The sequence below is a fragment of the Delphinapterus leucas genome, chromosome 7 (genome assembly GCF_059928025.1).
Source record: "Delphinapterus leucas isolate spDelLeu-1000000601 "Yukka" chromosome 7, BTC_Dleu_Yukka2, whole genome shotgun sequence".
In the NCBI taxonomy this organism is placed as follows: domain Eukaryota; kingdom Metazoa; phylum Chordata; class Mammalia; order Artiodactyla; family Monodontidae; genus Delphinapterus; species Delphinapterus leucas.
The window spans coordinates 39224988-39239110 of NC_143135.1; the positions used below are offsets into that span (position 1 = coordinate 39224988).

At 36.6% G+C, this 14123-nt stretch overlaps 1 protein-coding gene across 21 annotated transcripts in view; it reads left to right on the plus strand.

Annotated features, from left to right (window-relative positions):
* Positions 1–14123, plus strand: part of SOX6 (SRY-box transcription factor 6) — a 620530-nt gene that overhangs the window by 165548 nt on the left and 440859 nt on the right. The window contains exon 1 of one of the 21 annotated variants that reach the window (XM_089915117.1): positions 1–11099. This exon is cut by the window's left edge and continues 38136 nt beyond it. The exons of the other annotated variants lie outside the window; for them this stretch is intronic. Coding sequence (XP_089771243.1) covers positions 11014–11099 — 86 coding nt within the window. The 5' untranslated portion in view covers positions 1–11013. The remainder of the gene's footprint in view (positions 11100–14123) is intronic. 21 annotated transcript variants of the gene reach the window in all.

The window sequence follows — 14123 nt, forward strand, 5'->3', positions numbered from 1 at the left end:
TCTGTTCCATGGCCTTGGATCACTGCTCTAATGATTGATACTTGCTGAAGACCAGGTGAGAAGATTTGGTTGGTCAAAACATTACAGAACCAGTGCAAACTGCATTCTTGCCAGGTATCATCCTTGTTTATAAAGGCAAACCATAATTTAGGGCATCACTCTTAAACAAAATTATTACTGAAATAAGCTATAAAGGAATGTGGAAAAGTAAAAGGGACTTAAAAAGCATTTTATTATGCTATTTTTTTTCTGTTCTTCATTAATTGGGTAATTCTTAGGCTAGTTTTCTCCATGTCATTTAGTTTCCTTTTTAATATCTTTAGATGCAAGATTGAGCTTTGCTGGCCTTTCTTTCTTGTTCTTTGGGGTGTTTGTGCCAGCTTTGGCAGCACTCATTGTCAGTGCTGGCTCAAATGAAGGAATGGCTGAAGGCTCCTTTTGGAGACCCACTTCACTGGTTATTTTAATTGCTCACAGGGATAATTGTTGAGTGGTACTATATAGGATAGTATTTCCCTTGCCACAGGGGTTAGGAATTCTGTCCGGTAATCACTCCTACTCCTAATGGATGAGAGTTTCTGAGTGGAAAGACTGGTGACTGGCTCTAGGTATCTCCCTAGAGCTATGTGTAGGGCCCCTGACAGATTAACTCTGGGAAATCTGTGCAGCCACCATGAATACTTTTCCTCATTGATCTTTTGCTTCATATGGTCAGAAACAGAGAATTTGTAGAGTTTAAAATTAGCTTCTTAATCATCTTATTCTAGGACATGCTCTGTCATATAGCCCTGTGACAGCAAAGATTTTCTTTGCTTTCCTTTTTCACAGTCAGAGATATTAGAAAAACAATAGGGATATGAGTGCTAAGGGCCCGGCTTAAGGAAAAACAAGTTTTTAAAAAACACTGCTATTGTGGCTATGTCTTCTGTGGTGAAGGACTGTGATATACTGTATGCTGGTATTCTGTGAAATGGAACTGTCTATACTTTCTGACATACAGTGATGAAGAAAATTCTGGATACAGCATCCATTAGATTCAGACTTAGCTGCTTCTCTGGATGGAAGTGAGGCTTCTGAGATACAAAGTTTTGTAGTTTTGAAACTTTTTATCAAGGAATAACTGAGTCACAGCAAGTTAGTAAACAAAAATAAATGGTGAACTTGTAAAAGTCATGTATTATTATTTTTATTTTTTTAAAGATTTATTATTATTTTTTTATAAATTCGTTTTATTTATTTATTTTTGGCTGCATTGGGTCTTCGTTGCTGCACGCAGGCTTTCTCTAGTTGCAGCGAGTGGGGGCTACTCTTCATTGCAGTGCACGTGCTTCTCACTGTGGTGGCTTCTCTTGTTGCGGGGCACGGGCTCGCAGAGCATGGGCTCTAGGCGCACGGGCTTCAGTAGTTGTGACACACAGGCTCAGTAGTTGTGGTTCGCAGGCTCTAGAGTGCAGGCTCAGCAGTTGTGGCGCATGGGATTAGTTGCTCTGCGGCATGTGGGATCTTCCTGAATCAGGGATCGATCCCGTGTCCCTTTCATTGGCAGCTGGATTCTTAACCACTGTGCCACCAGGGAAGTCCCAAGATTTATGTATTTTATTTTTGGCTGCATCGTGTCTTAGTTGCGGCACGTGGAATCTTTTTTGAGGCATGCGGGAACTTTTTCGTTGCAGCGCGCAGGCTTCTCTCTAGTTGTGACATGCGGGTTTGCCTCTTCTCTAGTTGTGGCACGTGGGTTCCAGAGCGTGTGGGCTCTGTAGTTTGTGGCACGCAGGCTCTCTCATTGAGGCGTGTGAGCTCAGTAGTTGCAGCATGCAGGCTTAATTGCCCTGCAGCATGTGGGATCAAACCCGTGTCCTCTTCATTGTAAGGCAGATTGTCTACCACTGGACCACCAGGGACATCCCAAGGTCATGTTTTAGAATTAGCTTTATAGTTGTAGTTTTTAAATTGTAAATCAATGGAAATAAGTGGGGTGGGGTTGTTTGTCAATTGTTTTGCTTTAAAAAGTTTTTGTCACTTATTGAAATAAAAATGAGATCAATTTTGAGTAGCCATCTAAACTAAATTAGTTAAAATGGAACAAAACAGAAACTCCTACTACTTTGGGAATCATCAAAATGACCTCGACTTCTTTGCTAATACTGATTGCCTTAAAGGCCCCATTTCTTCTTCATCCTTCCTTATATCTATGACCTTTGCCATGAAACTCTAGAGTGCCCTTCCCACTCTGGATAGTGCATTCTGTCTCACCTCTTGCCTCTGGGATCCATCATTTAACTTGCTTTGGCCAATGGGATGTTAGCAAATGTGACACAAGTAGAGGCTTGTAAAAGCACTTGTGCATTTCTGTTCACACTCTTGTCCTTTTCTGTCACCATGAGAAGAACAAGCCTGGGCTAGTATGCCAGAGGATGAGATATATGGTGCAGAGTCGAATTACTCTAGCTGTCCTATCCAAGGCCATCCTAGATCAGCCAAAAGCCAGCCAACCATAAGACACGTTGGTGGCCTCAGTTAAAGCCAGAAGAAGCACCAAGCTGACCTGCAAACGTATGAACTAATTAAATGCTTATTGTTTTAAGCCACTGAGCTTTGGGGTGCTTGAACCTGCAGCATTCTTGTGGCCATAGATAATTGAAACAACCTCAGGTAACCTATTTTTTTTTTTTTTTTTTTTTTTTTTTTTTGCTGTACGCGGGCCTCTCACCGTTGTGGCCTCTCCCATTGCGGAGCACAGCCTCTGGACACACAGGCTCAGCGGCCATGGCTCACGGGCCCAGCCGCTCTGTGGCATGTGGGATCTTCCCAGACCGGGGCACGAACCCGTGTCCCCTGCATCGGCAGGCGGACTCTCAACCACTGCACCACCAGGGAAGTCCCTGTAACCTCTTTTTAAAAAGACTCAAATGGGCAGATGTCACAGATGATCCTGAGTGATTTCTTGTTGTTCCAAAAACAATATACCTTTCACATTGATTTCAGGAAATTCCTAGATCCAACCACTCAGTGATACTTGAGTGAGATTTGATTCAAAGTGGAAGATGTTTTCTTTGTGGGTTGATTTTAGGAACTCTGGAGATAACTCCCCACCTAGTCTATATATTCAACAAATGTATGTTAGCCTTACAGGGCACAGAATCATTCAGTCCATCAAGGAAGGCAAGGCAGAAAATGGAAGTAGTGAAAGTAATTGAGTTAAATTCATATGATAAGAAACACAAATGCCGATATATCCATTGTCAAGAACAAATTTTGAGTAGGGAACAGTGGTGCTGGGTGGAGTCAGTAAAATAGAGGGGAAGAATGAGGTTAGGAAAAGGGAAACTGGATTTTCTTTGAGCCAGTTAAAGACAACATATTATAAAAATAAATGTTGTGATTGAAGACTGAGCTTTAAAATCTTAACTCCATTTATACTCTGCAAGTGCAACATATTAGAGTGAGAGAAAGATTGGATGAAAAGAGCAAAGAGGTAGTTTTGTTAGGGGCATGGTACTTTAATTCTTTGTGCTTTGAAATCAAATGACTATTGTCTTTTCTATTTTCGGACTCTCTATATAGTATTGCTATTTCATTCACTTTCTTTTGTGGTAGAAAGAAGTCTGCTTTTTAATGAATATATAAAAAGTAGCTGGCTGAGAATCAGAGGCTCCTAGACTGAGGCAGGGCATTACTGAACACATCTTAACAGTTATGGCCCTGCATTCATCTGGACCTGTATTCAGAGAAGGGGTGTGGCTGCATGGGGGATCTGTACTTGGTTAATTCATCATATTACTTGGAAAGGTCCTTATTATTTTGCACAGCAGTGTGGTCACCTGGCGGTAGGTCATTAGCATTTTAGTCTTCTTTTCTGCACAACAATGTACAACATGCTAATTAGAGGGCTCTGAAAGCTAAGTAACCTGTTTTAAAATCAAACATTTTAATTTGAAGCTTTAATGGCTGTTTTTATAATAACTGGCTTTATTGGGGGTAAAAGCACTTCTCATGTTCCACTAGCAAGGCAGAGTATAACAGAAGCTGACAAAATTAAAAACCTCATAATGCGACCTTTGCCTGGGATAAAAGGCTGTTTCATAACAATTTCCTTTTGTTCTTTGTTTAAGCCATTACTCTAAAAGGAGCCTCCGATTAATCTAAGTAAATGCATCATTACAGTACTAATCCATGTCCTTCTGTCAGTGTCTGTTTTAATTAAATAAGAAATGCTAGCAGAAAGATATCACGCACAAAGCTGTGATTGGAGAAAGCAGCACTGGTTGATCAGGGAAAGATTAAAAAGGGCTTTACTGTTTTGTCCATTTGCATAGCTCCAGATGCCACAGTGTTTCAGGTTGAAAGAAAACTTACAAAAGAGTTTAACACATTTCACTCTTATAGATTTAAAATAATGGGATTTACCAATGAAATTCTAATCATCCAATTTATCACACTTTAGACATTCCAAAGCAAGGAGCAGAACAGCTTGGGGTGTGTCTTTAAAACCTTTTATGCAATGTTGTGTTGTATCTGTGAAAACATACCTGCCCAATTTGCATGTGTTTCTTCTTATTTTGGGTGAATTGATGGTGAAACCTGATAGTGGATATACAATATGATTTTTTTCCCTCTTTTTATTGTATCTTACAACTTCTAATCTAGGGTTTTTTTTTTATGGTTTTCTATTGTTAATATGTTAGGAATTTGGGCGCTTAATTGGTTGTTAACAATGAAAAGTAAGCTTAATAAATGCTTATAAAATGAATGTATCTAGTTAATATTGCTGCACTGATACACAGAAACTCTTCTTAGCAGTAGAGTTGCAGAATTCCCATGGTGAGGGCTTTCTCCGTATATGGGCCATTATTTGATGTAATGAAAAGAGAAAGTGTGCAACAGTGAGATTGTTAATTAATTTAGCCTAACAAGATGAAGATAAATGAAGCAAAGAACAGATTGAATGAAGCAAGAGGTCTTATTTACAATTTAATACATTTTTATATAATGCAGATTTCACTTGATAAAAAACAAACAGACCCCACCCCAAATACCTACAAACAAAAAAGTATACTCCCTCCCACCACAATTCAACACTAAAATCCTGACTTTACAGAAAACATGTACCATGGCTCCATATAGAAGACATTTTTACAGTGTGTAAACAGTGCTTTTCTACTGCTAAAAATTTTACACTAGTTAACCTTTAACTTCAGTATTTTATTATTCTTGCTATAGGCTGGGATGACCATAAGAATAATCATCCGGAAAACTTCGGGTTTCTTCTTCCCCATGTTATCCTGAGACATCTTGTGACGGTTATTTAATAATCATTTTATTTTATTCCTCTTTTTACCAAAGGAAGGAAGCCCAAAAGTGAGGAAAAAAAAAAAAAGGAGCTGTGAGCCTTCGTACATGTGCTTGAATCTGTAGCAATTGTGCAGAATTCTTAAATTAGCATTATTTTTTAAAGTCTTTCTTTCAGAGATTAATGAGCTTTACCCAGTATTTGACCTTTTATCATTCTTGCTTTCTGCTCAGAAGTACTTCCTTCCTTCCTACAGTAGCTAGAAAAGACCGTCTCTTATCTTATGTTACTGTAGGCAGTGGTAACAGGGCTCTCTACAAATGGTGTTATTATGGTCACTGTGTTTTTATCTCAGGGGTCAGGAACAAATCCATGCAACTGCTTCTAAGGATTTCAATAAATAGGACTTTTTATCCAGACAATCGCCTTTTATGTTACTTTTAAACAAAACTACTAGTCCATCAAGAGTTTCAAAAGAAAACAATTCTACAGAGTGCCGGTATGGCCGCACAGACCAATCATCATGGCACCCATTCTCCAGTCCTTTATTTTTCAAGTCCACAACAATAGGTTGTTGATTCAATGGACAAGACCAGAACAATTAAGTTCTCTGTTTAGCAGCAGTGCAGCATTTTAATGCCCTTCTCTAATAATGGTCTCATTATTGTTATTCTAAGACTGGGCCTCAGGAGGAGGAATATTTGCTGGAGGTACGTCATTATTTTGCAAATTTCGATTAGCTCATCATGTTGTCTGTAGTGTGAAAATCGTAGCTAATTAGGGCAGCCAGTTAGACTACCAGCTTTTGAGCTTATGAGTTAAAAGGTAGCATACTTGATAGGCCAGTGATGTGAAAAAGGTGGTAAAAAGGAGGATTAGAGCAGTTGCCTTAGTAACTCCAACTTCCATCTGTGAGGGAACAATGGACTTGTGTTTCTCCCCCACCTTGGTGTAAAAATTGGTTTTGTTTTGAAAGGACAGAGTTCTTTTTATGACAATCTGGAATTCAGCCCAACTGAGTGTAGTTTTAGTTGTTAGGAGAGACCATTGAGGATAGGAAAGATGAAAGGTCATGGTGAGCTTCAAGGACATGAAAGGTTGTTGTCTCATGTAACAATGGTAGATTGTTTTTTTTCTGATATTTCTAGCCAGCCCCTAAGTCAGGTGATGGAACAAATACCTACGGTTTAGTCAGGTGAAACAGGAAAGAGCAGAGGAAGGAAAGGAGAAAAATGGGGTAAGAGAGAGTTTGTACTTTGTTAAAGAAAGAGGGGTAACTTCAATTCGCTTTTATTAAACGAAGTGATATTTCTTTGTCACTATCTCTGAGATTCCAGTGTGCTTTGGATGGTTTGCCTCTGTGGGCCATCACATCTCTGGGAAGCTCTCCAATGTGTTAGGAAATGTGATTTAAGCTTTCTTCCTGAACTCCCAGGAGGACCAGTGATGCGATACTTAACAATAAATTTAGTTGTTGTAGCTTTCTCACATTATTGGTGTTCTTAAAAGGTTTTCCTTCAAAATGCACACTGAGTAAAATGAATGATAAATATGAAAGAAATTTGTTATACCACTTTACAGGGTTTTATCATAAATCCTATGACTTCCATCACAGAAAGTTTACAGGAAACTGTTTAGATGTTGCTGCAGTAGCAACACAAATTTTTCTCTCTGTACATAAGAAAATGCCACAATTTTAAGAGCTATTGGAGGTTTTGTATTACAGAGAAGGTGGTAGAAAAGGATTGAATATGGTGCTGTTTCTTAAAAACCCTCAAAACCAAATCACTCTCTCTGGATTTGAAATACCTTTATTTCAGCAAAATAAGTGACTTCTATTTTTCTTCCATATTAATATTAAAACATTTGGTTGTGGTTGTGTGTGTGCTTGTGTGCAAGCTCCTGTGTGAGTGTGTGTGTGTGTGTTTAGAATCAGAGAGAGTATAGGAATACTAATTTTTTAAGCAGAAAGATCATCTTTTGATGATCAAAGGAACCTTCATATTTCTCCCTCTCTATTGTCCCCAAACAACCCTTGTGTAATTGAAGCTGGACTTGGTCCAGGGGTTAGGGAGATTTTCAAATTCTCTTTTAATCCCAGGTCTTTGTTTTCTTACTTTTACTAGCCAACTATCCTTATTGCTGTAGCCTTTCTTTTTCTGAGAAGCTGTGTTCATTTAATTTATTGTTGGTACTTCACAGACTTGAAATAATAATATCACGAAATTCTAGAGCTTAAGGACTTTTGAGATCATCTAGTCCAATTCTCGTGTTTGAAAAATAAGGCCAGAATGTTGAAATGACTTGCCCAAGGTAACTCAACTAGTTGAGGTAGACAAATAGATGCCGTTTGCTATACTATTTAAATATAAAAACTTGAACCAAAGGAAGAATGAAGAAACATTATAGGGACATGTTGAACTTCTTTACTGGTCTTTTTAGTGGCTGAGGGGAGATGGAATCAACCTAACGTCTGGTGTTGGGGTTAAGATTCAGATCAGATTTTATTTTATAACTATTAAAGTTCCATTTTAAATAAATGAAACTTTTTCCTGACAATACCCGCCCCCCCCCCCCACACACACAATCCCCGGCATGACTGGGGAGAGTTGTAACCTAAAGTACTAGCATAGCACTCAGAATCAGCAGACTTTGTCAATCCAGGCACTGTGTGAAATACTTTCATACATGCTATTACAATTTAGAATTGGAACACTTTTTCTTTCCAGTGTGACAAATTAGTTAACCGTTCTGTTTCTTAGTTTTTGCAACTGTAGAAAGGGACTTGATGTTATTCAACTTCATTAGCTGTGTGAGACGTAAAATCAGTGTATGATTGAAAAATGCAGTATATATTTGACAGATATTATAAGAGTGTAAATTTGTGCTTTATCCAAACAGATATCCTGAGGAAAATATGAACCATAATATTTAGATCAAAGAATATGACATATGTTATTTTTGGAACAGTTTAGAACATATTTAGAAAATTTGGACTATAGAGGATAAAATAAAAGAGGATAAAAGGATCTGTTATTTCACCTTATTATTTCATAATTTTAAAATGTACCCCTAGTAACATTTTGGTATATTTCATTTCAGTCTTTTATCTATGTGTGTATGAGAAGAAAGAACATGTCTAGCTTGTTTACTACCCTCTCTTCAGTGCCCAGAACAGTACGTGGCACTTGAAAAACAGTTGTTGGGTAAATTTTTTAAAAAGGCAAAATTGCATCATACTGTAGATACATTTTTGTATTTAAGAAATAATTTTATTGGATTTTCCCATGTCTTCAAAAATATGATTTTAATGACTCTATCATATACCATCATATGGTTGTACCACAATTTGTTTTACCATTAAGTTATCAATTTCCAACTTTTCACTATTATAATGTGAAGGTTAATTTATAAGGATATCTTCCACTTATTATTAAAGTGGTAAAATTTAAAAATTGATGATAAAAGTCCTTTATGATCATAGAGCCCCACCAAACCCCATCACCTCTTTCAAGTCTTAGCTTAGATGTCATATTCTCAGTTGAGGTCTACTTTGACCACCCTATTTTAAAATTGTTACCTTCCAAACATTCCTCATCTCCCTAATGCAGGTCTATTTGTTTCCATAGCCTTTATCAACTTTTAACATACTATATAATTTGCATGTCTGTTAAATTTATTTGCCATTTTCTCCTTTTATTTCCTATAATATAAGCTCTAGATAGTGGAGAATTTTTGACTGTTTTGGTCAGTTATATTCCCCAGTGTCTTGCACAGTGCCTAGAATATAGTAGATGTGCAACAATATTTGTTGAATGCATTTATTGAAACTTTAAAAGATGGAAGTGTCTATTTTTTAAAGTCAAGAATCAATCTCTTTCTTTTTTCAGATGGGCAACTCTCATCAACCTATTTGTGCACTGGCCAAGGACTTCTGTTTTCTCAATTTTCATTTGTACACATTATTCAGTTAAATTAAATCATAGCATTTGGCTGAATCTTGGATAGGCCATGTTGGATACAGACTAAATGTCTTGAAACAAATGCTCCAAGCTCTTGCCACTTGAAGTCACTCTGAACTCTAGCTTTAGGGAGATGGTTCTGGACGAGGAATGTCACCAGTGTCATGCCAAATGATCTTTTTCCTCATCTAGAAGTCCTTTTGGTAAGACTCTTAAGGTTTAGGTCTGACCTGGGCAAACTCAGGTTAACCTGATTACTTACATTTTTGGATGATTTTACCTTATTCTGCTCCTAACTGATATTGGTCCTATTCTTGAAATTTTCTTAGGAAAGACGTTTAACAAACTCCTGTTTACTTCTTTCACTGTATTTGATTTATACTTTCCTTTAAAAATAATATAAAACAAAAAAGATCACCATTTTATGTCCTTTGTGGGTAAGTGTTAATTATAATCTTTATTAATAGCAATTTATATAGCTACAATAATCCCTTAAATTTGTATGATCTTTATAGTTTTAAAGCTCTTTAATAAATATGATCTTGTTTAATTATCAAAATAATCTTAGATGCACAGGGCATGTTTGTTACACCCATTTAGGGAGGGACCAAGGCACAGAAAACTTCAGAGACTTAATCTAGATCATAAATCTAGGAAGTGGTAAAGAGCCACTAGAATCCAAGTCTTTTGAGTTCTACTAGTCCAGTACTATTTTTCTTTTAATCATTTTACCTTCTCTCCAGGTTAAATAATCATCGTTTTGTTGACGTTTCTCAATAGATTTCATGAAAATAAAAACAAATGATTAGAATTACACATTTTTTCGCTTTATTTTGCCTGCTTTACTATTCCAATTCTCAAGGACTTTCCTCTTTTTCCATAGTCATTGTCTTTTCCCTTATTCTGACTATTTACATGGGCTTTTGTAACAATTTGTGAAACCACAGGCTGCCATGTCTGTCTTTTCACCTTTTAGCTAGTTGTTCATTTCACACCTCTAGATAAGACTAAGCAAGTTCTGTTGATTGTAATAGGTATCAGGCAGTCTGATAGTGGTCCACTGGGATGCAAACAGCCTTGGGTGAAAGTTAATGTAGTAGACAGTACATTAGGTAAAAGATTGGACAATGCACACTAACAAGTGTAGTTCATGTATATAGAAGAGAGGTATAAAACAGGAGATAAAAGCAAGACAAAGCAAGAAAAGTCTGGGAGCAAGTGGTATTTAGGAAGCTAGGCCACAGTATGGCCATAGACGTCAAGTGGAGTTAAAGGACAGATTCCAGTTTCTGAGTAGTCTGCAAGTGAAAGGTTATCAAATTCACAGAAGGGTCATGGTCTTAGATGGACTAGTGCACTCAGGTATAGGAAAACAAGTAGAATCCTAGTATTGGAATCAAAACAAAAAGTCAGGGTCAAACTAGTAGCAAGAGTAATTAATGTCATTCTGAGTCCCAGGGGATTGTGTTGGAGCCTCTTTAGGACGAGATCAGAAACAGTCCTAGAGCAGTGGCTCTCAAATTTTTAATGTACATAAGAGTCACCTGGGGTGCTTTGGATTTCTGAAGTGGGGCCCAGGTGTCTGTATTTTTAACAAGAGCTCCACATTTTTCGGATGCAAGTTTCTACTGATCACATGTGGAGAAAATCTCCATAAAGCCTGAGGTGGCACCTATAGTAGGATAAGGGACCAAATAATCACAAATCTTGAGAAACGAGGCATTTAGAGATTGAAAGTCAGACCTTTCTACTAAGAGAAAAATGTATCTGTTTTTCTCAGAGCCGATTTCTATTTATTTGCATGTCAGAAGGCAGAAAACATGGGCTGATATGAACTCGGCTGGTGTGTTGTAAGCCTATTATGTTTTTCTCCTTATGTATATTGTATATTGAGTGCTTTTGTAATATCCAACATAAAGATTTGTACGTTTTAGTGTAAAAAAAAAGTAAGGCTGATTGTTCTTTTGTGCCTAATCTAAACTGTCTCTCATTTTTGCTTTCCATTTGTTATCTGCATAATTGAATTTCTCCTTTTCCTTCCCACGTCATAAATTGATTAGCATGAGTTGGGCAGACTGCTGTGTAATGCTAAGGGTTAACCAGAAGAGAATTACAAATGAACTATCTAGAAAGTTGATTATTAATCCAGCTAGAGAAGAAATATGCTTTTACTTAGCAAGAATGAGTATCCGAAGAGCTGATAATATTGTTCAGGCAGTGAGGTGGAATGGCAGAGCTTGGTAAGTAAAACAAAACTTGGGATTAATCTTTTATATCAGTTTTTTAAAATGCCTAGAATGCTGATATATTTAAACAGCTAAATCTAATATGAATTTACAAGCTGCCGGAACAAATCTAAAAAGTTCCAAATGTGTTTGTTAATGAGATCCCCACTTAGACTATCAGTAAAAGTTAACTGAAAAGTATTTACGTAAGTAGATAAATATATTTAATTTTGAATATTTATAAAAATACGTGATTAGATTTGTGATTAAGAACCAGGAAGTGGGCATGGAGGAACGATTTCTATAGCAATCTAAGTCCAAACCTCTAACTGAAGAATACTGAGTGACATGTTGTTGTTTTTTCACAAGAGCAAGTTCTGGATTCTTAGATATGAAAATGAAAATATAATTTAAAATATAATATTTGCATAAAGATTCAGTGAGATATTTTTCAGACTCCTAGGTGACAAAAATTGTCATAAGTTCTCTTATTTTCTGGGTCCTAGTACTCATTTCGTCCTGATGTTTAATTTAAGGACCTTTCTAAAGACAGCTTTTATTGTATTTGTGAATTGGAAGGAAAGAGAAATGAGAGGATCTGTGCTATTTGTACAAAGAAAATTAAGTGAAAAGATACGATTTTAATAATGTTCTTCCATCAAAGACTGCTCCTCCTGTTGTAGAAGAAATTTGATGTCAATATTCAATTCTATAAGATTGAATTTTTCCATAAATTACTTGATGTTACAAAAATGAGCCTTTTACACATAGTATGGACCATACTGAATATTATTGCAGCTTTATGCAATAATAAATCATTCCAATGTAGCATTGTACTTAGAAGTTAGTAAACTTATTAAAATCGTGCACCATGAAATGCAGAATTTTAATCTTTTCTTTAAAGGTATTTCTTTAGTGTCAATAAAAAGGCCTCAAATTAACATTTTGTTATTTAATGCTTACATGAGCACAAAAAGAGTGTGTTTTTAAAAAAACTATAAATATTGGAAGTATATGTTATATGTGAGCATGTGTGCATACCAGAGCACCATTTGGCCATATACACTCAGCTTTTTTTAAGTTCTAATGTTCTGACTCATATTTAGGACTGGGAATATAAACTATAGTAAGTGAAATAATAAAGACAGTAGTTAAAATTTATTGAGCTCTTGTGTGCTAAATGCTATGTTAAATGCTTTATCTCATTTAATCCTCATATTAACTCTATGGTTGTTGGAAAGCTACAAGGATTATAGTGTATGCTAAAACAAAGAGTAAGCTAATTAAAGAGGCTTTAACATCTGATGCTAAAAGTCTAGAAAATAAAGGCCCATGAAACAAAGCATATAAGAGGGGAGATCCCTAAATTCTGTGCGCTTGTCTTTCTCAAAATTAAGAAGATTTAATATGAGCCTGGGAAAGAAAAATAGAAGGAAATGAGCCAGTGATTCTTAGCAATCATTAATTCTTTAAAAAAAATTTTATTTGAAAATTTTAGTCATACAAAAATGTATGAAGAATAGGTTAAAATACCTATATAGTTATAAGAAATGAAACATTACTAATACAGTCAAAGCCTCCTGTGAAGCATTCTTCAAATTTGAAGGATTCTTCAAATTCAAGGTAAGCATTCTCTTGAATTTGGTGTTTATCATTCCCATGCTTTTCTTTATACTTATACTTAAATGCCATATTCATTATATATAGAGGGAAAACTCTACTTACCATTCTCTGAGATCTAAGAAAGACCTTTTCTTGGCTTCCTGTTACACCTTAATTAAAACAAAATCCTTAACACAATCTGCAAAGCCCCAGCCCTGTAAAATGGGACCCTTGCATTATCAGGCTCAGCTCTTGCCTTTCTCCTAATGGCTCTTTCTGGAATAGCTGCTATACTGATCTATACCCTCCAAGTTTTTTTCCTGCTCTAAGGTCTTCATGTTATGCTGTCTTATCAACTGGAATACACTTCTGTTCTCATTTTGGGGACTCTGCATTCCTGAACTGAGCTTTCAAATTGTAAACTTATAGAGCAGTACCAGTGTCTATAATCTTAATGTGGAGACACTGCAATGGGCTCTAAAAATCTGGAAATTTTATTTTTATGAATTTATTTATTTATTTTTGGCTGTTTTAGGTCTTCATTGCTGCTCATGGACTTTCTCTGGTTGTGGTGATGGGGGGCTACTCTTTGTTGTGGTGCATGGGCTTCTCATTGCGGTGGCTTCTCTTGTTGTGGAGCATGGGCTCTAGGCGTGTGGGCTTCAGTAGTTGTGGTGCACGGGCCTAGTTGCTCCACGGCATCCTGGACCAGGGCTCGAACCTGTGTCCCCTGCACTGGCAGGCAGATTCTTAACCACTGTGCCACCAGGGAAGCCCAAAAATCTGGAAAAATTTTGGACACACATTTGAGGAAATACATATGGTACTTTTGCATAAGAAAGCCATGAGGCCACTTATAAGAGTTTTGAGGTGGGTAACTATAATTAAAATATTCATAGTGGTGAAGGTTGCTGTAATATTGGTAGGCAGTTTCATTTTTTTAGGGGAATATAGAAAAGGTTATAAGAAAGGAAAAAAGAAAATGAAATCAGTCTGAGAGGAGGGCTAGGGTTTTCAAAATGTCAGAATATACTTATGTTGTAC